This window comes from Salvelinus fontinalis, chromosome 15 (assembly GCF_029448725.1).
Source record: "Salvelinus fontinalis isolate EN_2023a chromosome 15, ASM2944872v1, whole genome shotgun sequence".
In the NCBI taxonomy this organism is placed as follows: domain Eukaryota; kingdom Metazoa; phylum Chordata; class Actinopteri; order Salmoniformes; family Salmonidae; genus Salvelinus; species Salvelinus fontinalis.
Window position 1 is genome coordinate 34,335,167 of NC_074679.1, and position 26,793 is coordinate 34,361,959.

At 42.5% G+C, this 26,793-nt stretch overlaps 1 protein-coding gene across 1 annotated transcript in view; it reads left to right on the forward strand.

The window, feature by feature from the left end:
* The window catches only part of ccdc88c (coiled-coil domain containing 88C), an 84,846-nt gene that overhangs the window by 47,317 nt on the left and 10,736 nt on the right, over positions 1 to 26,793 (forward strand). Inside the window, exons 11-27 of the mRNA XM_055863536.1 lie at positions 1,210 to 1,356; positions 2,919 to 3,063; positions 5,492 to 5,673; positions 7,759 to 7,896; positions 8,011 to 8,295; positions 8,462 to 9,007; positions 9,084 to 9,323; positions 11,835 to 11,962; positions 13,682 to 13,823; positions 14,033 to 14,230; positions 14,456 to 14,617; positions 19,046 to 19,323; positions 24,223 to 24,366; positions 24,746 to 24,932; positions 25,049 to 25,194; positions 25,319 to 25,408; positions 25,704 to 25,981. Coding sequence (XP_055719511.1) covers positions 1,210 to 1,356; positions 2,919 to 3,063; positions 5,492 to 5,673; positions 7,759 to 7,896; positions 8,011 to 8,295; positions 8,462 to 9,007; positions 9,084 to 9,323; positions 11,835 to 11,962; positions 13,682 to 13,823; positions 14,033 to 14,230; positions 14,456 to 14,617; positions 19,046 to 19,323; positions 24,223 to 24,366; positions 24,746 to 24,932; positions 25,049 to 25,194; positions 25,319 to 25,408; positions 25,704 to 25,981 — 3,436 coding nt within the window. The remainder of the gene's footprint in view (positions 1 to 1,209; positions 1,357 to 2,918; positions 3,064 to 5,491; positions 5,674 to 7,758; positions 7,897 to 8,010; positions 8,296 to 8,461; positions 9,008 to 9,083; positions 9,324 to 11,834; positions 11,963 to 13,681; positions 13,824 to 14,032; positions 14,231 to 14,455; positions 14,618 to 19,045; positions 19,324 to 24,222; positions 24,367 to 24,745; positions 24,933 to 25,048; positions 25,195 to 25,318; positions 25,409 to 25,703; positions 25,982 to 26,793) is intronic.

The window sequence follows — 26,793 nt, forward strand, 5'->3', positions numbered from 1 at the left end:
CCTAACTGGAAGAAGAAAAAAAACCTGTTCCTGACTCTCTTCCTCCCACTGCTTAATTCTGCCATTAAGCTCCTAAAGTTGCTGGTAATAGGGTACGTTAGCGGTCGGCAACCTTTTCAATTTGGAGCACCAATTTACTCTTACCATTTCTACCGATCTGCTTGCCAGTTATGATTTTCATATGCACATTGTTGTGTAACGGTTTAAATTAATTTCTAATAGTCTCAAAATCATTGTCATGTGGTTAATCTAAATGATATCTAAATTAAAATTATTCAAATCTAAAAGCAGGTAGAAAATATCCTGAAAAAAATGTATATAAATCACATTGACTATCATGGCCTGTCTGCAATGAACTTCTATCGACTGTGTCCGGCCCGAAGCTCGCGCTAGCAAACGTCCAACATTGTATCAAATATTCTTGGCCCTCGGTTTCCTGCACTTGATAGGGAGAGAGCTGGAAAATGTTTCAAATACTTTGAGGAACTATTGTCATTCTCAATGGATAATAAAAATACTTTGTTTACTTGCTGTTTGATGTGATGAAAAAAATGCTTGGATAAGCTCCACAATCTCATTAGTGGTGGTGAGTTAAGACAATCAGAAATAGTATCAGATCCCAAATGGGCACGTTTATAGCCCTACAGTTGCGCGCAGTCCAAGTAGCCTATGCCTAATTCTATGCGTAATCAGGTGCTTTACTCAACGTTGACAGGAGGGCTCCAAACAAAAGACAATTAATAAATTAGCAAAACTCGTAAATGGAATGAAATCAACCAAAACTTGTTTCTCACAAGTGTAGCATGCCTTGTGGGCGCTGCAAACATGTCCGTGGTGATATAAGTAATGGGGAATTAATAGACACTAACAATCAAAGGGCAAACAATTCACACAATTAAGTTCTGCAAATTCATGGTTTCATGAGAGAGCGCATTCTGGAGAGATACTGTAAGTGCCTTTTGCATCTTAGCCACACACCCCTTTTTCTTGGACCGTGGCATCTCCACGACCTCAATGGATTAGTCCACTGAGATGGCCGTGAATGACAGGTGTCTTGTGTGCCATTTAGGAAAAAAACTTTAAAAAATGTAGTTATTTAAAAAATCTTGGTCAACCAACAGTTTATCGACCAGTCAACTAAATGGGGTCAACCCTACTTTGTTTCCATCTGACAGTTTGTCTGTGTTTCTTCTGTGTGTGTGTTTCCAGGAGCTGAGAGAGGACAACGTGACTCTGATTGATACCAAAGCCATGCTGGAAGAGCAGCTGGGGGCAGCCAGGGGGCGCTGTGACAAACTACATGAGTTGGAGAAGGAGAACCTGCAGCTGCGCTCCAAACTGCATGACATGGAGATGGTAATAAAAGCAGTAGGGATTGGTCCATCTGTCTGTTTGCCTGTACATCTGTGTGTGCTATATGTCGGTGTATGTTATGTCATTGCAGTGTTTGTGTATACAGTGCCTCCGGAAAGTATTCAGACCCCTTCCACATTTTGTTGCAGCCTTATTCTAAAATGTATTTAATAAAAAAAATCCCCTCATCAATCTACACATAATGCCCAAGAATGACAAATCAAAAACAGGTTTTTAGAAATTTCTGCAAATATATTTGGAGCTTCTCCCATTTTTCTCTGCAGATCCTCTCAAGCTCTGTCAGGTTGGATGGGGAGCGTCGCTGCACAGCTGTTTTCAGGTCTCTCCAGAGATATTAGATTGAGTTCAAGTCCAGGCTCAGGCTGGGGCACTCAAGGATATTCAGAGATTTGTCCCAAGCCACTCCTGCATTGTATTGGCTGTGTGCTTAGGTTCATTGTCCTGCTGGAAGGTGAACCTTCGCCCTAGTCTGAGAACCTGCTCCAGAGCACTCAGTATTTCATCAAGGATCTCTCTGTACTTTGCTCTGTTAATCTTTCCCTCGATCCTAACTAGTCTCCCAGTCCCTGCCGCTGAAAAACATCCCCACAGAACGATGCTGCCATCACCATGCTTCACCCTAGGGATGGTGCCAGGTTTCCTCCAGACATGACGCTTGGCATTCAGACCAAAGAGATCATTCTTGGTTTCACCAGACGAGAGAATCTTGTTTCTCATTGGCTGAAGTGTCCTTTAGGTGCCTTTTGGAAAATTCCAAGCGGGCTGTCATGTGCATTTTATTGAGTAGATGTTTTCTTTTGGCCGCTTTACAATAAAGGCCTGATTGGTGGAGTGCTTCAGAGACAGTTGTCCGTCTGGAAGGTTCTTCCATCTCCACAGAGGACCTCTGGAGCTCTCTGAGTTACCATCAGGTTGTTGGTCACCTCCCTGACCAAGGCCCTTCTCCCCCGATTGCTCAGTTTGGCTGGACGGCCAGCTCTAGAAAGAGTCTTGGTGGTTCCAAACTTCTTCCATTTTTAAGAATGATGGAGGCCCATATGTTCTTGGGGACATTCAATTCTGCAGACATTTTTTGGTACCCTTCCCCAGATCTGTGCCTCGACACAATCCTGCCTCGGAGCTCTACAAACATTCCTTTGACCTCATTGCTTGGTTTTTGCTCTGACATGCAATGACAACTGTGGGACCTTATATAGACTGGTGTGTGCCTTTCCAAATCATTCCCAATCAATTGAATTCACCACAGGTAGACTACAATCAAGTTGTGGAAACATCAACGATCAATGGAAACAGGATGCACATGAGCTACATTTTGAGTCTCATAGCAAATAAATGTGATACAATTTCTAAACCTGTTTTCGCTTTGTTATTATGGGGTATTGTGTGTAGATTGGCGAGGAGAACAAATTAATTTAATTCATTTTAGAATAAGGCTGTAACGTAACAAAATGTGGGAAAAATCAAGGGGTCTGAATACTTTCCGAATGCGCTGTTAACTGTATATATGTTGGTGTGTGTGTCTGACACCCTGCTGTCCCTCTCAGGACCGGGACACAGATAAGAAGCGCCTGGAGGAGTTGATAGAGGAGAACATGCTGTTGGAGATCTCTCAGAAACAGAGCATGAACGAGTCTACCCACCTTGGCTGGGAGCTGGAGCAGCTTGCTAAGAACAACGACAACAGTGACAGTAAAGGCGCACACACATATTCTCTCTCTCACACACACACACTAAACATGTGTAGGTTTTTCCCCAGCTACATCACTTTGAGTTGTGGTACTGTTCAGTTCATAGGTTCTTTTTCTGGGGCCACCCAGTAACATGTATGCACGCATGTAGTCACTGTAGGGTCTGCTAAATGGCACACATATTATTCTGCTGACAGCCAACATGTATAAATCATCTTCCATTAGTGCCTGATGGAGATTTTGGTTGAAAAATCAAAGATTCTCAGTGAATCCTGCCAGAGCTTGTGGCGCAACCTAAAATAAAAATTCTGTTCAACACTATGCTGTTGATACTTGAACTAGAGAATTGAATTGTATCATATTTTCAGTTTTTTTATTAGAGAGGGTGAACATCACTGTAGATTTGCACGACAGGTCTTTGCATTGGTGTGTGTGTGTGTGAGGGGTTATATTTTGGCCTCTGTGTTGAAGTTAATATTTCACTCTGTATTGTCAGAAAGGGAATCTAGTAACTCAGCAGCTGCCTCAGCTGTTTCCCTCAGCCTCACATTTATCACAGTGCCTGGTCCTCTAACTATCAACACATACAGACGTGCTCAAGTTTGTTAATACCCCTCCACAAAAAACGAAGAATGCACAATTGTCTCTGAAATAACTTGAAACTGACAAAAGCAATTGGCATCCACCATTGTTTATTCCATATTTAATAGAAATCCATCTTTGCTTTAGATTTTTTATTCAACATAATATTGTAAATAAGAAAACAAATGAATATGGCATGGGCAAAAATGATGGGACCCTTAACCCAATATTTTGTTGCACAACCTTTAGAGGCAATCACTGCAATCAAATGTTTTCTGTAGTTCTCAATGAGACTTCTGCACCTGTTAACAGGTAGCTTGGCCCACTCTTCCTGAGAACTGCTCCAGCTGTCTCAGGTTTGATGGGTGCCTTCTCCAGACTGCAGGTTTCATCTCTTTCCATAGATGTTCGATAGGATTCAGATCAGGACTTATAGAAGGCCACTTCAGAATTGTCCTATGTTTTGTTCTTATCCATTCTTGAGTGCTTTTAGCTGTGTGTATATTGAGTCATTATCCTGTTGGAGGACCCATGACCCATGACCTCTGAGACAGAGCTTTCTGACACTGGGCAGAACATTTTAGCTCCAGAATGCCTTGATAGTCTTGATTTCATTGTGCCCTGCACAGATTCAAGGCACCCTGTGCCAGGCAGAGCAAAGCAGTGCCAAAACAGAACCGAGCCTCCATGTTTCACTGTAGGTATGGTGTTATTTTCTTAAAAAGATTCATTTTTTTCTTCTGTGAGCATAGAGCTGATGTGACTTGCCAAAAATCTCCAGTTTTGACTCATCTGTCCGAAGGACATTCTCACAGAAGGATTGTGGCAAATTCCTTTCTGGCTTTTATGTTTTTCTTTCAAAAGTGGAGTCCTCCTGGGACTTCTTCTATGGAGCCTGCTTTCGCTCAAAAAGCGACAGATGGTGTGATCAGAAACTGACGTGCCTTCACCTTGGAGTTCAGCTTTTATCTCTTTGGCAGTTATCCTTACTTCTGTTCAATCTGGGGTCGATGTTCCTCTTGCGGCCGCGCCCAGGGAAGTTGGCTACAGTTCCATGGACCTTAAACTTCTTAATAATATTTGCAACTGTTGTCACAGCAACATCAAGCTGCTTGGAGATGGTCTTGTAGCCTTTACCATTACCATGCTTGTCTATTATTTTCTTTCTGATCTCCTTAGACGAATTTCTCCTTTGCTTTCTCTGGTCCATGTTCAGTGTGGTGTATACAATGATACCAAACAGCTCAGTGACTACTTTACTCTATTCAAATAGGCTGAATGACTGATTACAAGATTGGATACGTGTGATACTAATTAAAGAAGCAAATTAGGTTGAAACATCACTATTATCCAATTATTTATTATCTTTTCTAAGGGGTACCAACAAATGTGTCCAGGCCATTAGAATATCTTTGTAGAAAAAACAATAATTAATCTTTTCACAGCTTCTTTGCTTTATTCTATGACATACCAAAGGCATGCAAGTATACATGATAAAATAGCTTTTAATTTCATCACTTTTTTTCCAGGAGGAAAGAAGCATTATTCAATGAGCTGTAAGGGTACCAACAAATTTGAGCACGACTGTATGTATTATGTAAATCTACACACAATACTTGTGATATAGAAATCTACAGTGTGCTATAAATGTGGCTGACTCAAACGTTCCACACCGATTCAGTCAAAATTAAAAAAATATCCATTATGCAAGCAGCCAAAGCTGCTCTCTCAATAACTTCCACCCACTATTCTAAATAAATAAAAACACACTTATGATCCCAATCTCATACTGTACAGTACACAAATGCATTGGATTAATCAAGCCCCCCCCCCCCCCCCCTGTGCAGCGCGCAAGTCATTTGTGTTTGAGCTGAACGAGTCTGCGTCGAGCCGTCTTCTGAAGCTGGAGAAAGAGAACCAGGGTCTGCAGACCACCATCCAGGAGCTCAGAGAGGCTTCCCTAAGTCTAGAGGAGGGCCAGCTACATACCTTGGAGCTGGAGAGTGAGAACCAGGGCCTCTGCAAGAAGGTACTGTACAGACACACACTGATTGCGCATAGACACACATATACTAGAGACAGACTGACAGACTTGCGTACATGCACGCTCAGCCACTCTGATGCACGTACGCACAGGGATGGGGGGTCACACACCTTGAATACAGAAAATAAGCATGCAGAAGGTACTGTATGCGGGTCCCACATACTTTTATAGATTGACAGTCTGTGTGTTGTGGGATACTATATGCTGGTCCCACATGTCCTATAAAGTTGGTCTGCAGTATGCATTGCAGAATGTTTTGTGGTGCAGTTAAAGCATGCGGGTGGGCGCAGAGCAGCATGTACCGGATTAATGCAATATTTCTCTAGTATTTGGCATTGGCCCAGCACCGGTGTGTGTGTTTTTAATGTACAGTGCATTCAGAAAGTATTCAGACCCCTTGGCTTTTTCCATATTTTGTCACGTTAGACTTTTCTAAAATGGATTCAATTGTTTTTCCTCCCTCATCAATCTACACATAATACCCCACATAATAACGAAGCGAAAAACGGGTTTTTAGAAATTTATATTAAAAAAAATAACACGAAATATCACATTTACACAAGTATTCAGATCCTTCTACTCAGAACTTTGTTGAAGCTTATTTGGTAGATATTACAGCCTCGAGTCTTCTTGGGTATGACGCTACAAGCTTGGAACACCTGTATTTGGGGAGTTTCTCCCATTCTTCTCTGCAGATCCTTTCAATCTCTGTCAGGTTGGATGGGGATTGTTGCTGAACAGCTATTTTCAGGTCTGTCCAGAGATGTTTGATCGGGTTCAAGTCCAGGCTCTGGCTGGGCCACTCGAGGACATTGAGACTTGTCCTAAAGCCACTCCTGCGTTGTCTTGGCTGTGTGCTTAGGGTCATTGTCCTGTTGGAAGGTGAACCTTCGCCACAGTCTGAGGTCCTGAGCACTCTGGAGCATGTTTTCATCAAGGGTTTCTCTATACTTTTCTCTGTTAGTCTTTCCCTCGATCCTGACTGGTCTCCCAGTCCCTGCCGCTGGAAAACATCCCCAAAACATGCTGCTACCACCACCATGCTTTACCATAGGGATGGTGCCAGGTTTCCTCCAGACGTGTGACACTTGGCATTCAGGCCAAAGAGTTCAATCTTGGTTTCATCAGACCAGAGAATCTTGTTTCTCATGGTCTGAGAGTCCTTTAGGTGCTATTTGGCGAACTCCAAGCGGGCTGTCATGTGCCTTTTACTACCTTTTTAAGGCCTGATTGGTGGAGTGCTGAAGAGATGGAAGAACCTTCCAGAAGGACAATCATCTCCACGGACAACTTTGGAGCTCTGTCAGTGACCATTGGGTCCTTGGTCACGTCTCAGACCAAGGCCCTTCTCCGACGATAGCTCATTTTGGCCGGGCGGCCGGCTCTAGGAAGAGTCTTGGTGGTTCCACACTTCTTTTATTTAACAATGGAGGACACTGTGTTCTTGGATCTTCAATGCTGTAGATTGATTTTGGTACCCTTCCCCAGATCTGTGCCTCGAAACAATCCTGTCTCATATCTCTACGGACAATTTCTTTGACCTCATTGCTTGGTTTTTGCTCTGGCATTCAATGTTAACTGTCGGACCTTATATAGACAAGTGTGTGCCTTTCCAAATCATGTCCAATCAATTGAATTTACCAGAGGTGGTCTCCAATCACGTTGTAGAAACATCTCAAGGATGATCAATGGAAACAGGATGCACCTGAGCTCAATTTCGAGTCTCATAGCAAAGGGTCTGAACACCTTATTTATTTCTGTTTTTATTTTTTTATACATTTGCAAAAATATCTGTAAAGCTGTTTTTGCTTTGTCATTATAGGTTGTTCTGTGTAGATTGAATATTTATTTATTTAATCAATTTTAGAATAAGGCTGCAATGTAACATGTGGAAAGAGTTAAGGGGTCTGAACTTTCCGAATACACTGTCTCTCACACACGTCTGACATTATGCTTCCATATTTATTACCTCTTTGCTCTGGCTTGATGAATTTGTTCATTTAGTGTTTGTGCTTTCTATCATGATTGTCGTTCATTTTGTGTCTGCTGTTTCCTCCATTCCTTCCCTAGCTGGAGCATCTGCAGACCCTGCTGGACCAGGAGAAGCAGACCACCCAGGACATGGAGGGTCTCGGGGAAGATCTGCTCAAAGACAAGCAGAAACTGGATAAGGCTCTGGAGAAACTGCAGGCAGACAAGGACAGACAGGTACACACTACTTCTAACCTTACACATGCTAAATGCACCACTGATTGTGTGTGTCATCGATGGTCCCTCTTATGTCACTGTTGTCCCACCTGACTGTCTTTGTGTGTTCTCCAGATCTCTGAGCTGGAGCAGGAGAAGGAGCACCTGAACCAGGCGGTGAGCTCCCTGCGTCAGCGCGCCCAAGCCGACAGTGAGGCTCGGGTCAGGGAGGTGGAGACGGAGAACCGCGTCCTCCACCAGAACATCACGGACACCGGGTCCAAGCTGGCCCGGCTAGAGGCCCAGGGCAAGCAGTCGACTAAGGAGCTGGAAACACTGAGGGAGAGGGGGGAGCGCTGTGAAGAGCTGGAGAGGGAGACTGCACATCTGGAGAGGAGCAAGGAGCAGCTTCAGAGGGAGGTGAGGGAGGTCATTCTTGCACTCACACTTGTTTTGCCATATCTGCAGAGGTCTTTGAATGTTTTACTTGCAGTGATTGTGGATCGCAATCAGTGTATTCAACTTAGGTAAAACAACCATATATCACAATGATTTCAACATGACTAAACTGTAAATGTAAACATAGGTGGCGTCTCTGATGATCACGTGTGACCGGGCCGAGGCCCTGGAGAGAGACAACGCCAGCCTGGAGCAGGACAACCGGAGGCTCAAGAAGCAGGCGGACACGGCCCAGAACATCAGCCTGCGCCTGACCACTCTGGAGAAGGACCACAGCCTCCTGGACCAGGAGAACCTGGAGCTCCGCCGCACTGTGGAATCTCTCCGGCCAGCCGCCGTGCGCCTGCCCCAGCTCCAGCAGGAGAATGGGGAGCTAGAGCGGGAGAGGGAGGAGCTGGCCCGGTCTGTGGAGGAGCTGAGGTCCCAGGGGAAGAGGGCGGAGAGGCTGGAGATGAGCGTCAGCAGCCTGGGTCAGGAGAACCAATGGCTCCAGCAGAGCCTGGACAATAGCTGCACCAAGATCCAGGGGCTGGAAAGGGAGCTAAGGCAGGCTGAGGCCGAGACAGGGGGGTTAAGAAGGGAGCTGGAGGAGGTGTGCCTGGTGGGGAAACGCCTGGAGGTAGCGGAGAAGGAGAAGAGGGGGCTGGAGCAAGAACTGGGCCAGTCAGAGAAGGTATGTCTGTGTGTTATGTGTAAACTGTAGTTGCTGTGTCTTAAGTACTCCTGATTTCAATTCAATTAAATTGCAGGAGAGGAAGCAGCTGGAGAAGGAGGCACGGAGGCTGTGGCAGCAGCTGGAGGTGAAGGAGGGGGTGCTGGAGGAGAGTGCTCTGAGGCTGGCCTCCCTGGAGAAGGAGGGCATCACCAAGGAGAAAGAGCTGGAGAGGTTAAAGGAGGTGACTGGGAAAGTCAAAGAGCTGGAGAGGGAGAACAAGGAGCTGCAGAAACAGGCCACGATTGACAAGAGGACCCTGGCCACACTCCGAGAGGTATGTATGGGGAAGGTCTGAGGATAATATAGGCTACAGTAGATTGTAGAGAAGTACGTGTACTATGCAGTATATACAGTGCCTTCGGAAAGTATTCAGACCCCTTGACTTTTTCCTCATTCTGTTATGTTACAGCCTTATTCTAAAATTGATCAAATTTTTTTTCTTCCAGCAATCTGAAAATACCCCATAATGACAAAGCAAAAACAGGTTTTAGAAACCTTTGCAAATGTATTAAAAATAAAAAACAGATACTGTTTCCATTGATCATCCTTGATGTTTCTACAACTTGATTGAAGTCCACCTGTGGTGAATTCAATTGATTATACATGATTTGGAAAGTCAGGTCCCACAGTTGACAGTGCATGTCAGAGCAAAAACAAAGATATGAGGTCGAAGGAATTGTCCGTAGAGCTCCGAGACAGGATTTTGTCGAGGCACAGATCTGGGAAGGGTACCAAAACATTTCTGCAGACATTAAATGTCCCCAAGAACACAGTGGCCTCCATCATTCTTAAATGGAAGAAGCTTGGAACCACCTAGACTATTGCTAGAGCTGGCCAAACGGTGCAATCGTGGGAGAAGGGCCTTGGTCAGGGAGGTGACCAAGAACCTGATGGTCACTCTGACAGAGCTCCAGAGTGCCTCTGTGGAGATGGGAGAACCTTCCAGAAGAACAACCATCTCTGTAGCACTCCACCAATCAGGCCTTTATGGTAGAGTGGCTAGACTGAAGCCACTCCTCAATAGGCATATAACAGCCCGCTTGGAGTTTGCCAAAAGGCACCTAAAGACCCTCAGACCATGAGAAACAAGATTCTCTGGTCTGATGACTTCAAAATTGAACTTTTTCACCTGAATGCCAAGCGTCACGTCTGGAGGAAACCTGGCACCATCCCTACGGTGAAGCATAGTGGTGGCATTATCATGCTGTGGGGATGTTTTTCGGATGCAGGGACTAGGAGACCAGTCAGGATCGAGGCAAAGATCAACGGCGCAAAGTACATGGAGATCCTTGATGAAAACCTGCTACAGAGCGTTCAGGACCTGACTGGGGCAAAGGTTCACCTTCCAACAGTACAACGACCCTAAAAACACAGCCAAGACCATGCAGGAGTGGCTTTTGGACATATCTCTGAATGTCCTTGAATGGCCCAGCCAGAGCCCCGATTTGAACCTGTTCGAACATCTCTGGAGAGACCTGAAAATAGCTGTGCAGCAACGCTCTCCATCCAACGTGACAGAGCTTGAGGATCTGCAGAAGAATGTGAAACTCCCCACATACAAGTGTGCCAAGCTTGTAGCGTCATACCCAAGAAGACTCGAGGCTGTAATCGCTGCCTAAGGTGCTTCAACAAAGTACAGAGTAAAGGGTCTGAATACTTATGTAAATGTAATATTTAAGTTTTTTTATTTTGTAAATCAGCAAAAATGTCTAAACCAGTTTTTGCTTTGTCATTGTGGGGTACTGTGTGTAAATTGATGATGTAAAAAAACAATATAAAGTCAAAGGGTATACTGAACACAAATCTAAACGCAACATGTAAAGTTTTGGTCCCATGTTTCATGAGCTGAAATAACAGATCCCAGAAATGGTCAATCTGCACAAAATGCTTATTTCTCTCAAATCTTGTTCACAAATTTGTTTACATCCCTGTTAGTGATAATTGTTCCTTTGTCAAGATAATCCATTCACCTGACAGGTGTGGCAAATCAAGAAGCTGATTAAACAGCATAATCATTAGAGGTGCACCTACTCAGGGCAATAAAAGGCCACTCTAAAATGTGCAGTTTTCACACAACACAATGCCACAGATGTCTGAAGTGATGAGGGAGCGTAAAATTGGCATGCTGACTGCAAGAATGTCCACCAAAGGTGTTTCCAGATAATTCAATGTTAATTTCTCTACTATAAGCCGCATCCAATGTCTTTTTAGAAAATGCGACAGTACGTCCAACCGGCCTCTCATGAGGCAAATGGTGTTCACCAGATACTGACTGGTTTTCTGATCCACGCCCCTACCTTTTTTTTGTAAGGTATCTGTGACCAACAGATGCATATCTGTATTCCAAGCCATGTGAAATCCATAGATTAGGGCATAATGAATTAATTTCAATTGACTGAATTCCTTATATGAACTGTAACTCTAAAATCTTTGAAATGGTTAAATGCTGTGTTTTTATATTTTTGTTCAGTGTAGATGTACCATACAGCACATGGAGTTCAAGTAGAAAAAGAAATGCAGGGTGCCGATGAATGGATAAATATTTCGTTTTTTTATATATAAATTATGGATCACACCATGAGAGATTAGTATTCTGTGCATATTCTGCTTATGTCAATGCGCCTCTAAAACTGCAGTAAGGGTTACAGTAGCCTATCCGTATACTGAATGTGCAGTGTGTTTCAAGTCTGTCTCTAGATCTGCATTTCTGCTACAACTGCCTCTCTAAAACTGTTTGGTGGACAGCTCAGTAGAATCAGTGCTATATTGTGTGTGTTCTGTCCAGGACCTGGTGAATGAAAAGCTAAAGGTGCAGCAGCAATGGAACGAGTTGGAGACACTGAGCCACGAGCTGGAGAAGATCGGCCTGAACAGGGAGAAACTACTGCAGGAGGAGCACAGCTGTGAAGACAAGTAAGAGGCTTTACGCTATGTCTACCAGCATGCATCACACTAACTACATCTACACTGTACCAGTATGCCATCACCCTACCGGTGTCTCAGACTCAATACCCTACCCTCATAATACTGCAGGCATTTTTTTGTATAAAAAAAGGGAGTGTACTAATATTTTGTAACAGGTATTTATAGCATTTGTGTGTGTGTGTGTGTGTGTGCTGAAGTGCTTGTGAAAATGTGTGCCCAATGTCCACTTTGGATGAGGTACAGGGGACATGTTGGTTTTGAGTTGTAAAGGGGCTTTTCATGTTTAGCAAGTTATTTGCTTTAATGGATTCTGCCCTACCTCCTGTGCCAGGTATAGTGGGTGAGTCCTGGTTTCTGTTCAAACCTGCGTTGAAAGCGTTTAATCACTTTCTCTGCAGATTTAATGTGCCATCTTTTATTTAGGCTCTTATTTTATTGTTTGATGCAGTTGGTGGCATGAACACGTGTTCCACTCAAAAGTGTATGTGTTTGAGCGATCTCCAGCAGCAGGTGTGCAGTGTTCTGTTACAACCAATTTCATAAGACTATATGGGAAAATTACAGGGGAAAGATTATTTCCTTTCCTCTGTCTTGCAGCAGTTTTAATTTTCTCTGGAATTTTCCCTGGAGAGCGGAGGCGTTCTAGAATCTAGTCCTGCTGGGTGAGGTAATGTACAGTGACCGGGAGCACCATACCTGGGTTCAAATAGTATTTGTTTTCCTTCAAATATTTTGAGCATTTGAGCCTGCCTGTCTGGGGTGCCAGATGGGTGAGGTTTTAGGACAATTACATTGGTTCAATTGTAGCAGCTAAAGTATTTGAAAGAAAAAACAAATACTATTTGAACCCCAGGTCCGGTGAGGCAAGCAGCAGGACAGCGCTGTGAGAATAGCTGAACTGTACACTCCTGAACTCCAGCCTTTCTGAAGGGAAAATATATGAAATAAGACACTTTGGAAAAACTTGTATTGCCTGAAAGGAGGGCCTCTTCTTGAGGGGTTTTCTTCAGTCTCTGAGGATGTGTTAAGAGGCACCTCTCAAGGTAAGAGTTAGAGACCCAGCTGGGTGTCACCCAGGGGGATTGGATTAAAAGCAAAGACATTCCTTCTCCAGCTATTTGTGCTCAATGAAACCCAAGCTGCCACTTCAGTTAACGTCAAAGAAATTCACCACCCTGAGTTACATTTCTACAGCACTTAGTAATCTTGTGTGCTCTGCACGCTTATGATATATATTTATTTTTATTTAACTATTAGGTTCAACTGCTTGTGGCTAGGGTTTTTCATATTTTTCCTTCATAGTTGTCTTAGTGGAAAGCTAATACAGTGACTCCTTAGTACAGATGAAATTCATATGGTTGTAATACTTTTCAGATTACCTCAGCAAGCAAACCTCTGTCTCAAACTTGATATCACATAGTATTACTCTAGTCTCTCCTAAGTGAAGGCTTGATATCTGCCACACATGCGGTCTCCCTCTTGGTATTAGAAATAAGGTACAATAAATGGTACATTCAACCTCAAACATAGATAAGTAAATGCACATCGTTCTACAGGAATTTCCATTATGTTTGATCATCATCGGACTTGAATAAAAGCCCCACGTTGCTGATAAATTTGCATCACAATGAATTAATTTGTCTGGGACTTTCTATTGGCCTTCATGACATTTAGACATATTGTTTGCCTGTCTCTTTGCCCCCTCAGTAAGTTCAAGATCTTGGAGAGTAAGATCGAGTCAACGCTGAAGAAGACTCTGGAGATCCGTGAGGAGAAGATTCAGGGGCTGGAGTCCCGACTGGAGGAGTCTAGTAGTCTCAACCAGCAGCTACGCACTGAACTCAGCACCGTACGTACCTATACGCCTCTCTCATTCACTCACACACACAGACGTGTGTACACACTCAAACATATATTTGGAGCACACAGTCTACTAATCATACTCTTGCACGTACTCAATCTTTCTCACAAACACTTTCACTCGTATTTCTACTCTCTTAGGTAACTTATTCACTTACAATCATTTTACTCACACTGTTGTCCTGTTGTGGTGATTAGGTGAAGAAGACTCTAGAGGCTCTGCGACAGAGGCAGGAGGAGGAGGCGGCCCACTCCCAGACCCAGAGCTCCACACTGCAGGCTGTAGGTCAGGGCCAGGGCAGGCCCGGCCAGAAGGAGAAGTGGGAGACGGAGACTAGAGAGGCCACCACGGAGCTCCTTAAACTCAAGGACCGCCTCATCGACATAGAGAAGAATGTGAGTGGGGATGGAATTTAAAAGGGTTGAATGTTTAGTTGACCATTGACAAGGAATTCTTCCTGTAGATCCCTCAACCCTTGCTGTGAATGCTTAGAACATGCGTAGCAAAACAGCTACTACAGTAACGGTCAAAACATACTGGCCAATGCAAGCATCAGGCAAATTGTTATACAAATGGTATATTGTGCATGTTTAATCATACCTGGATCCTTTTCCCTTCAGAATGCAACCTTGCAGACAGAGAAGCACCTTCTGAAGGAGCAGCTGAGACAGCTGGACACCCAGAACAGTCAGCTGAATGCCCAGACTGTGGCCGTACAGAGGCAGGCTGCTCTACTACAAGAGCACAACACGGCCCTGCACACACAGACAGCCAAGCTACAGGTACTACAATACATACTACAGGGGCTCTGCTCCACCATGTTCGCACAGCTACTGTGCCTCTCTCTCTCTCTCTGAGCTTGGTTGTGTGTCGGTCTGGCAGTTGTTTCTCACCCCCTTGTTTGCATTCCTAGTAGGGCTGTCCCTGACTAAAAAAGATCTTGGTCAACCGACAGTTTTCTGTTCTTTCGTCCAATCGATCGGTCCAAATTTTTAAACATGTATTTTTCCATATATAGACACACCCTATGTCCCCCCGGCTGCTGGCCTTTAATAGGCTACACCAGGGGTGGGACATTCTTTTTCATGTTGAGTGCCAATTTACTATTTATCTTACCATTTCTACCGATCCAGTTAGGATTTTCATATGCACATTTTTGTGGAACTGTTATTTAAATTATAGTATTTCAAAATCATTGTCATGTGGTTAATCTCAATTCTATTTGTATTGAAAATTATACAAATCTAAAAGTTACTTCTATAGAAGTAAGCAAATAGCCTACATAAAACCAACAAATAAAAACATTGCAGGTAGAAAATATCCTGATTTTAAAAGTAAATATCGTATACATCACATTAGCTACGCATGGCCTGTCTGCAATGAACTTGAAACATTCAATCAACTGGGTCTGGTCCAAAGCTCACGCTACTAACTTACAAAAAAGCTAGAAAGAATTTTCAAATACATTGAGAAACTTGTCATTCTCAGTGGATGTAAAAACAGACTTTGTGGAGGCTGTGGGGATGGCACCGTACATCAGTCTAAGACATGTGCTACTGAAATTGTATATGGTTATATTACATAAGAACAATGGTGCAACCCTAATAAAAATTATATTAATTCATAACAAATACGCTTTCTCCAAATTCAGCTGTTTTTAATCTTTGCTTTAAAGGCTTTACACTTTTTTTCATTGTAACAGCCTCTCTGGTATTATCATTTATTTAGTGTTTACACGGTTCCAAATTGTCCGAAACATTATATTTAGAATAACAATAATGCTCCTTTTTCTTGATCTCCTTCTTATTGGTGTTGTTGTTATTATTATTATGATCATAAGTAATGTCATTATCATTAGTAGGCTTAGTATAGCAGCCTTGTATAACCACCATTTGAGATTCAGGCATAAAAGCACATCCTTTTTACTTTGGCCTATGTTTCAATACTTTTTTAGGCTACTGTATCAATCAATTGTTCATGTCATCACACAGCATATGAATCATTCATGATTTGAAATGCAATCAAGCATTTTAGTTTTTTTTTTAAATAAAAAAAATAAAGCAAGCCTTGAATAATTACCTTAAAACCTCTTATGGCTGAGATCCCGTTAACGGGATCGATTTGACAACAGCAAGTGAAAGTGCAGGGCGACAAATTCAAACAGAAATGTCATAATTAAAATTCCTCAAACATACAAGTATTTCACACCATTTTAAAGATAAACTTGTTAATCCCATCACAGTGTCCGATTTCAAAAAGGCTTTACGACGAAAGCACACCAAACGATTTAGGTCAGTACCTAGTCACAGAAAAACACAGCCATTTTTCCAGCCAAAGAGAGGAGTCACAAAAAGCAGAAATAGAGAAAATGAATCACTAACCTTTGATCTTCATCAGATGACACCCATAGGACTTCATGTTACACAATACATGTATGTTTTGTTCGATAAAGTTCAAATTTATATCCAAAAATCTCAGTTTACATTGGTGCGTCATGTTCAGTAGTTCCAAAACATCCGGTGATTTTGCAGAGAGCCACATCAATTTACAGAAATACTCATAATAAACATTGACAAAAGATACAACTGTTATGCATGGAATTTTAGATCCACTTCTTAATGCAACCGCTATGTCAGATTTCAAAAAACTTTACGGAAAAAGCACACCATGCAATAATCTGAGTACGGCGCTCAGACAACAAACCAAGCCATACAGATATCCGCCATGTTGTGGAGTCGACAAAGTCAAAAATAGCATTATAAATATTAACTTACCTTTTGATGATCTTAATCAGAATGCACTCCCAGGAATCCCAGTTCCACAAATGTTTGATTTGTTTGATAAAGTCCATTTATGTCCAAATACCTCCTCTTTTGTTTGTGCAATCCAAACCCACGACGTGCGGGCAAGTCCAGGTGAAAGGTCATATTACAGTTCGTAGAAACATGTCAAACGAAGTATAGAATCAATCTTTAGGATGTTTTTATCATAAATCTTCAATAATGTTTCAACCGGAGAATTCCTTTGTCTGTAGAAATGCAATGGAACAAAGCTAACTCTCTCACGTGAACGCGCGTGATCAGCTCATGCCACTCTGGCAGACCTCGACTCATTCAGCTCTCATTCCCCCCTCCTTCAGAGTAGAAGCATCAAACAAGGTTCTAAAGACTCTTGACATCTAGTGGAAGCCTTAGGAAGTGCAATATGACCCCATAGACACTGAATATTGGATAGGCAAACCTACAAACCTCAAATTTCCCACTTCCTGGTTGGATTTTTTTCTCAGGTTTTTGCCTGCCATATGAGTTATGTTATACTCAGACATCATTCAAACAGTTTTAGAAACTTCAGAGTGTTTTCTATCCAAATCTACTAATAATATGCATATATTAGCAACTGGGCCTGAGTAGCAGGCAGTTTACTCTGGGCACCTTATTCATCCAAGCTACTCAATACTGCCCCCAGCGATAAGAAGTTATTAAACAATAAATAAACCGGTGTAATTTTTGGTCTCACTTGTGGCGGCAGAAAAGCGAAGACCGACCCTGTCTATAGGTCAGGCCCTATTCGGACAGTATTAGTTTTACTGGGGAGGTCGGGGAAATGTGCCGTTTTGTGCTCATGCACATAATTACATCTGTAATATTAGTCCTGTCCAAATATCAGATGGCCATGTCAGTCATTTTTACATTGCAGGAGAGTAACAATTCCAGCCAGAATAACATACTGTTTTTTGGCAAACTCCAAGGTCCTCTGATAATATTAGTCCTGTGCAAAATTGACATCCCTGTATTTTGAGAAATGTCTACGTTTGACAGGTGTTGCTCACTGTTTGTGCAAGAAAACGGTAACTGATTCGATAAATTGAACTAAGGGATCCGCATAAGCTATATATGAATGGCATACATGTAGCCTATCAACTTTCACAGTGAATGCTTTTGTTTGTTTTGTGCATATGAATTGAGTATTACCAAATGCATCAGTAAAAAAATATTGAGCCTATTAAATGCAACCCTTGCTGTTAATATATCGCAAAGCAGCAGCATACAACTGACCTTTGTAAATGATAAGATAACTTTTTCATCCATAGCCTTTAAATGCTTTTCAAGTGTAATTGCACTGTTTACTCACATCTGAAGGCTGGGGGGCATTTTCGATGCACTGCGGATTGCTAAAATATTCTAATGATTTATGATCACACTTCCTCAATTGAAATATTATGGTGACACTAGGAAATATGGTTTGGTATGGTTTAGAAACTTTGGAACCAAGCTTGAGTTATCAGTGTGGGCCTATCACCTGGACATGTTGAAATACTGTATCTTCACGCCTAGAATAAAAACCTTCCTTCATAACTGTGTAAATGTATATAAAATAAAATTACAGGGGGCAGTTCGGTGGGAAAAAATTAGCCCATCTGAATCGTCCTCTGGAATAATGGGCATTCTGGAGTAATAATTACATAACCAACGTTCTCCAGTAATACTTGTCCTGTGTGAACAGGTCTTTGGTCATGTGCATGCAATGCATACGTTTGTCACGTAAAGAGAGCAAGGGTTGAGGGAATAGGAGGTTTTTCCTAAACAAATGCTGGATTCCGGTAACAGAACTTTTCAGTCAGAAATGGCTGTAATTATGTTGCAGCTTTAGCAACACAGACCGCTCGATAAACACTTTGATGTTCTGTGGTAGACGATGCAGCAGGGAGGAGAGAGACAACGGGTGCTAGTCAGTCACTCGCTGTCTTTTTTGTTTACACAGAGCAGCAAGTCTGAGTCGGTCACGGCACAATCAAATCAATTGCTGATCGGACTCCCTCTAGTAATTTCTGTGTCCTAATTATTTAATCAAGCTGTATGCTTAAAGCATCAGACAAGCTAATATAGTTGAATTGATTAAAACACATAGGATGTGTCAATATATGGAAAATACACATTTAAAAATATCTACTAATTGATTGGTTGAAGGAACAGACAACTCTTTTTTTTTTTTGTCTGTCAGCCCTACACGTGTGCCATGGGGGAAAAAAAAAAAAAAGTATATTTGTGACCGCTCAACAACAAAAAATCTCTGTTGACCAACAGCCAATCGCCCAAGCAATCGACCAATCGACTAACTGGGGTCAGCCCTAATTCCTAGTTAGAGTAGCTGTGTCAGTTGTTGCCAATATATAGATGTTGTAAAATGAAAAAAATGTCTCCCTCTTTTAGGTGGAGAACTCCACCCTCAACTCCCAGAGTGCATCTCTCATGGCCCAGAATGCTGTCCTGCAGGGCCAGGTGGGGGCGTTGGAGAGTGAGTCAGAGGCGTGGCAGCGGCAGCGGGAGGAGGCGCGGGTGGGCAGGGAGAGTGTGCTGCAGGATCACGAGCGCCTGCTGAGTGTACATGAGAGACAGGCAGCGGAGTATGAGCAGCTCATCGCCCAACACGCCACCCTGAAGGGCAACCAGAGAGCTCTGGAGCAAGAGCACCGCACACTGGAGAACAAGTGGGTCACACACATGGGGCACACGCTCAGGGGTTACACAAACCACCCAGCATACACACACCAAGTGGTAATGCCCTAAGGCAGGGCTATTCAACTATATTGTTACTGGGGCCATATAAAAATAATGGTTCATTGCAGGGGTGCTGGGTATTTTCCACATGCGATTATTCTTCAGAAGAACTGTATAAAAAAGCAATGCACAACCGCCAATAAATAACTTTTCTTAAAATGGAATGTTGCTTAAAGTAATTATGAAAGAAGTGGAGTACACTGAACTTGCGTGAGTCAAGGTGCAACCAAAAAATGTTAGCATTGTTGAAAAGGCGCAACGCTATTAACATCTTCTTAAAGATGCACTATGCAGAAATTGCACCACCATTTCCTGGTTGCTAAAATTAGAATAGTTTGCCTAATTTCAGTTTGACAAAACAAGCAAGTATAGTGTAGTCATTGTAATCAAATCACATTTTATTTGTCACGTGCCAAATACAACAGGTGCCGAATACAACATGCTTACTTACAAGCCCTTAACCAACAATGCAGTTTTAAGAAAAATAAGAGTTAGTAAATATTTTCTTATGTCAACAGTTTTTTTTTTAAAGAGAGAGAGGAAAAAAAAAAGAGCAACAATAAAATAACAATAAGGCTATTTCTATGTGAATTTGGTCGGGTTACCCAAAAAGTTACATATTGCAGCTTTAAAATAAATTGGGTATTTTTTAAATCGTCTGAAAACTATGCATCTCAATAAATGACAATCAGCCAATGCTAAATTCCAGTCTGAAGGAGGTATGCTTTGAATTAATTTGCCTCAGTCATTAGGTGTGTTTTGTCACACACAATGAGTCCTTGTGAGTATCAGAGAGGGAAACAGGAGGCATGTACTTGTTCCTTGGTCTTAGCTTTCAGGAATGGGGTCATAATATTTTGTGGCTTGAACTGTTCAAATGCTAGAGCCAAATTCAAAGGAAGAAAAAATAATCAACAGCCTGCTAGAATTCACACTTGACAACCACCATAGTACTTGTCATTTTGGCAGGGATTTTTTTTTTTTCATGTTCAGAAATTATCAAAGGGTATGGAATAAATAAAGATCATATTCTCCAGAGGTCAACTACTATGGTCACACATACACTCACCAAGATGTTACACTGAGAAGGTGTAATAGAAAAAGGTCAGATTTGTTTAAAATAAATATATATATATATATAATTATTATTACAGAGTGGTCATGTTACTGTTGTTCATGCCCATGTCATGTGTATTGACCTTGGTGAGTCTGCGTAAAATATCAATTGGTTACATGTCATCAAGAGAACTGTGTTAATATATTTCTTTGAGGTTAATTTTCCAATAACAGACTTCCTCATTTGATAAGCCACATATAAACAGCCATAGGCTAGTGAAAGTATGTCCTTCCAGACTGGCTTGGCACTGGGACATTGAGAGACCGCCCTAAGGAAGTGACCTAGGGGATGTGTTGCGTGCCCTTCCTGCCTCTCCCCTGCTCTCTCCTGACCACCCCATGCCACCGGGCTTGAACAGTACAGCAGTAACAGACTGGGTGTGGTTTCACTCTGAGACATCCTGGCTGGAGCTGGGAGAGACTGCTGACACAGCAACGGTTGGGTGGAGACAGGTAGCCTATCACTAGGGCTAGGGAGGGGCAGGACAACAAAGTTAACATCAGGCCAGAACTGTGACTGTTCAATAACTCTGGGAGACTAATTTCGTTCAGTTGGTGTTCAGATAGGCTTATGTCAGTGGAGCTCTTCTAGTCTGCTGCTTTTATTGTTTAACAGTGGAACCTTATAACCTGTACTGCTTCAGGCAGGTCACTCCTGGGGGGAGGGCCTGAGGGAGACACGTGTCACAAGTACATTACTAATCTAACTATAGCGAATGTGTTCTCTGTTTGTTTTCTGTGGTTATATTTGGACTTGGTTATATTATGTACGTATATCTCATAGGGCTGCGCAGTATACCTTATTTTATGACATACCGGTATTGATGCAGGGACCGGTTTGGGTTTTTACTTTACCTTCTATACCAATATTTAAATGTTTGGTTTGTTAAATGCGATACGCCATCTGTAATGTTACCTTTTAGTTTACTTCGCTACTTGACTCATCTCTCTCCACTCTCTCTCCGTGACCCTTTCCATACAGACCTAGCCACGCCCCCTGTCAATCAAGGAGCGCATTTGATGTTCCTCAACCACGAGACACTTGCGTTGAGTCTGCTTGGTCAATGCAGCACATGCAACAATGTTGATGACAACGATGCTGTTTTCACTTTGCATCTTAATATAAATCCACCAGCGTTCTATAATGACATTATTAGTTTGTGTTTCTTACATCAGCAAATTGATAGTTAGTCTTTTCTTTGCAAGTTGCCTTAAATCTTGAGATGCTAATTGTTAGCCGCTAATGCTATAATAGCTAGCTAATATATGTACTGAGTAAGAGCAAACGTAGCTAGCTAATACAGCCTGATAATACCAGTGATGGTGTAGACCTAAATCCGCATGTTTGTGCAACAGTGTCTTCTAAATCAAAGAGGAATATGCAAAGCAAAAATATGTTAACTACATGAAGTAGCTAAGAGAACATGCAATGTAGCCAAAGCTTATAGGGTCCCCTAGGAAACACGTATCAACACTTTAGTTGTTACCCTGTCACAATAACTCTTTCCTGACATTTGTAATTCGTTGTCATCTCAAACACTGTATTGAAAGTGCCCTCTATTCTAACTATTGAATTAGAATAGTCATTCTATTTCCATGATTCCAACAGTATTGCTCCAATTCGCAAGTCAAATCGCAATTGCAACATTTGGTTAAAAATAAGTCCTAGATTATTTATAGTGTGCATCCCTAAGGTGTAAAGTACTTAAGTAAAGAACTTTGGCTACTACTTAAGTCGTTCTTTGGTATCTGTACTTTACTATTTTTATTTGACAACTTTTACTTCACTACATTCCTAAAGACAATACTGTACTTTTTACTCCATACATTTTCCCTGACACCATTTTGAATGCTTAGCAGGACAGGAAAATGGTCCAATTCACGCACTTGCCAAGAGAACATCTCTGGTTATCTATTGCCTCTGATCTGGAGGACTCACGAAACATAAATGCTTTGTTTGTAAATTATGTCTGAGTGTTGGAGTGTGCCCCTGGCTATCCGTAAATAAATGTAAAAATGGTGCCATCTGGTTTGCTTAATATTAGTAATTTAAAATAATTTTTTACTTCTATACTTATATTTATGCTTAAAATACCGTGATATAATATTTTGGACATTTCGCCCAGCCCTAATATCACATACACACATGATGAGAACCCACACATAATAAACACTTGTATTCCCACTGTCCTGTACGAGAAAAATAGTCCTATTGGGAAGCTTACTATCACATCCGTTTAAATGGAGTAATGTGACATGGAGAGATTTTTAGTTAGCCAGCTCAGCCATCTACTTTTTCTCTCCTTTTATGAATAATGGAGCAGGGTCCCTTGGGGCCCGGGTTGAGGCCCAGGGATTAGAGGAGTCTGCCTGCTGTGCCGTCAAAGGACCTAATCAGTTGGAATATCAGATGGTCCATATATGCCTCAAGGCCTGGGTTGTGTTCATTAGGGTACACAGTAGAAAAACATGTAAAAAATGTTTTACAACACAACTAAAATGAGAGGTTGTAATTGGACAGGCTGAGGTAGTACCTCCCTTTTTCCAGTCAGTTTCTTTAATTTTTGGGATATGATGAAAGAATGAAGACGACCCTGATGGGATTGCTTTGATCTGTGATCTTAGCAGCTCTTTGAACACACCACCACATATATCATGGATGCTCAATACCTCATGACTTTTCCATCCAGCTCTTGTCAGACCCAGTATCGATATTGTTCTTTCGGTGGTAATAGGAATCTAGGAACCCATCCCATACAACTAGTAAAAATATGTGATGGGAACAAAGATGGAGAGAAGATGGGAACAAAAAAAACAAAAATACAGCGACAATGTAGCAAATAACTCCCACAAAAACAAACAGAAGAAAACGTAATTCTACAGACCAACTGCGTAGATACATTTAGCTGTCTGTCTCTCAGCTCCGGTTTGTCCTTCCCTCTCTGTGACACCATCGTCTGAATATAACAACTTGCTGCACTAATGTCAACTCAAGATGTCTGCATTTACCTAGCAGATGATAAAATAATACAGTACTAGGAGCAGATAAACAAGATCTTGCCTCTGACATTTTTCCTATATGGGATGGGATTGCCATGGCCTATTTGGCATATATATATATATATATATATAATATATATATATTTTTTTAGATGTAACACAATACAAAGCATGTACAGTTAATTTGGCACCACACAGTGCCTTGCAAAGTATGCAGACCCCTTGGATGTTCCCCCACATTTTGTTACAAAGTGGGATTAAAATGTATTTAATTGTCATTTAACTGCCTCATTTTCAAGCGTGGTGGCTTTTGACTTAAATCTGCTTGAAATACTATAGAAATTACTGTCTACCCACGATCCCCAACATCTTGAAGAATTTTGAAAAGAATAATGGCCAAATATTTCACAATCCAGGTGAACAAAGCTCTAGAGACTTACCCAAGAAGACTCACTGCTGGAATTGCTGCCAAAGGTGTTTCTAACATGTATGGACTCAGGGAGCTGAATACTTATGCAATGACTATTTTATTTATGAAAATGTTCTTCCACTGTGACAATAGAGTATAGATTGATGACAAAAAAATAAATTTTAAAAACCACAATAAAATGTTAAGAAATCCAAGGGGTCGGAATACTTTGTGACCTCCGAGGAGAAATTGTCTTTTAACCCAGTCTTTGTTTCTGTTTTTCTATGTCTGTCTCTGTGTGCAGGTACATAGTGCTCCTGAAGCAGAAAGATGCCATGGAGGCGCTGGAGTCCACCCTCCAGAAGGAGAGGGAGAGTCTAGGAGAGGAGATCCACAAAAACGCCCTGCTCTTGGGGGTGAATCAGAGCCTGAGGGGGGAAGTGGACAGGTGAGCTCAGTCAGTACAGCAGCACCTGAATACAGCACCAACAACATACTCCAGCTTTTCAAAGCACCACATAGAGAACAGCCTGACCCTGGCACCCTCTGGTGGTTATATACTGTAATGGCTGTTTCTAACTATCTTTCTCCAGCTACACACACTTGGCCATGGTTTTTTAACACTACATTTAGATAAAACTGGCTTTTGTTGCCAAGTGGGCAGAAAAAATAAGTATGGCTAAACTCAACTCAACAGAAATCTAACAAAATTAACTAACTACAGAACTGACTAGCTCACCCTAAAATTTGTATTTTGAAGATGAATTTGTTTTGCAAAGCACCAGGAACTCATGTCTCTCCATACGTTCTCTCCACACCCCCTGAAGGTTGACCCAGACACATACCCAGCTACGTGCGGAGTATGATGGGCTGCAGGTGCAAACCAAGGAGCTGAAGACTAGTCTGAATGGAGCTCAGCTGGAGGTGAACCGCTGGCAGGCCAGATACGACTCAATGAAGGAGCAGCACCAGGGCCTGGACATCTCCATGACCAAGCTGGACAACCACTGTGAGGTACAGAGATGACTGAAAGACCACACCGGGACCTCAATGAGCTACTGCACAGGGGACTGTCTATGGGTTTTCCATAGAGATAAAATGGCTCATCTCTATTCTGTGTTCTGTCCCAGTTGCTGACGCGTCTGAAGGGGAACCTGGAGGAGGAGAACCACCATCTGCTGAGTCAGATCCAGATGTTGAGCCAGCAGAACCAGACCCTGCTGGAGAGAACCATGGAGAGCAAGGAGCTCTACCACGAAGAGCAAAAACAGTACATGTGAGTAGGGAAGGGTATGTTTGTGTGTGTGTGTGCACGTGCGGCTATATAGAGGGAGATATTTTCTACTGGAATTTGATTAGTTTAATGTCATAAATAAATAAATCAAATCCTGTGTTTCCAGTGACAAGTTGAACTCACTCCGGAGGCAGAAAGAGAAGCTGGAGGAGAAGATCATGGATCAGTACAAATTTTATGATCCAACCCCTAAAAAGTAAGTTTTGTTACAGTTTGACTTGCTAATCTAAGTCAATGGAATAGGATGACAAATGGATGCATTTAGCAAGGCCTAGGTCCCTGAGTTGTTCCTGGTCAGGTCACATGGTCTGTAAACCCTCCTGACCCTAGCAATGCCACTTGTGGAGAGTTCCCCCAAGGAGGGAAAGAGAGCTTACTTTGTGGGCCTTAGAGCATACATAGACAGGAAAGAAATATGACGCAAGTGAAGATGACCTATGGCCTGAGGATCGATGGATGTCTGAGTGTAACTGTGATTTCCTGTCTGTCAGGAAGAACCACTGGGTCGGGGCCAAGGCCTTGGCCAAACTCATCAAGCCCAAGAACAGACAGGACAGCTCGAGGGAGAGGGTGCGGAGCGCCCCAGACATCCCCCTGCCTGAACCTCCCACCCTGGACTTCACTGACATACCTCCCCCCCTGCCTCCCCCTCCTCTACCCCCCCGCCAGTCCCGCCTCAGCCTGGACTCTGTGGGGAACCACTCTCAGGAGGAGAACCACCACAGACAGGGGCACTCCCCTACCCTCACCCCCACCCACTCCAGCAGAGGTAAGACTGACACGGGGTGGGGGGTGGGTTGGGGAACTAAAGGAATATGCAGTGTATTTTTGTCTACTCATCCAGGATTGTTCTTAACTGAATAAGGAAAGGTGTCAAGGCCATACAGTTCTACAAGTCCTCTTTACCACAAGAGGGAGCTCTAGCTACACACAATCTCACATTTCCTCCCCCTCCAACTCATCGTACATGTTCTTCATTATCTACTAGTTCAATGGGGATCTATTGCATGCCTAAACATTTTAATACTTTAACTCTTCATCTTCTCTGTTGGACTATTTTGGACTCTGTTCATTCATATAATGCATGTAGTTAACTACTTTCTTTCATTCACTCATCTCTCTTTCTCCCCCTTCTCTTTGTCGTTGTGTGTATAACATAATCCCTTATCATTCAGCATCCCCAGCCCTGCCAGCAGTACTCCCTGTCAGAGCAGCCAAGCGGTTTGGTTTTCTGAGGAGTAAGAGCCAGGAGAAAATGAAGGTTCCCAAGACGCCTCTCTCACAGCATTCTCTCTCTAGACAACTTCGCTTCTGGTCCTCCTCTGACATCTCCACCTGTACCACCGAGCCCCTCTTGCCCATCATTGGACAGTTCTAATACCACCACCACCATCTTCGTCATCTTCATGTTCACTCACCCCCCTTTTTTAATCTGCAACATCTTAACTTTTTGGCCCTCTGTCATAATTTACTTACAGACAACTGATCTCTTAATGTACACATTCCTCCCATTACAACATACATTATCACACATACCAACACAAACTGAACTCTGAACTGAACTGTTTGAGGCCTCTAGCC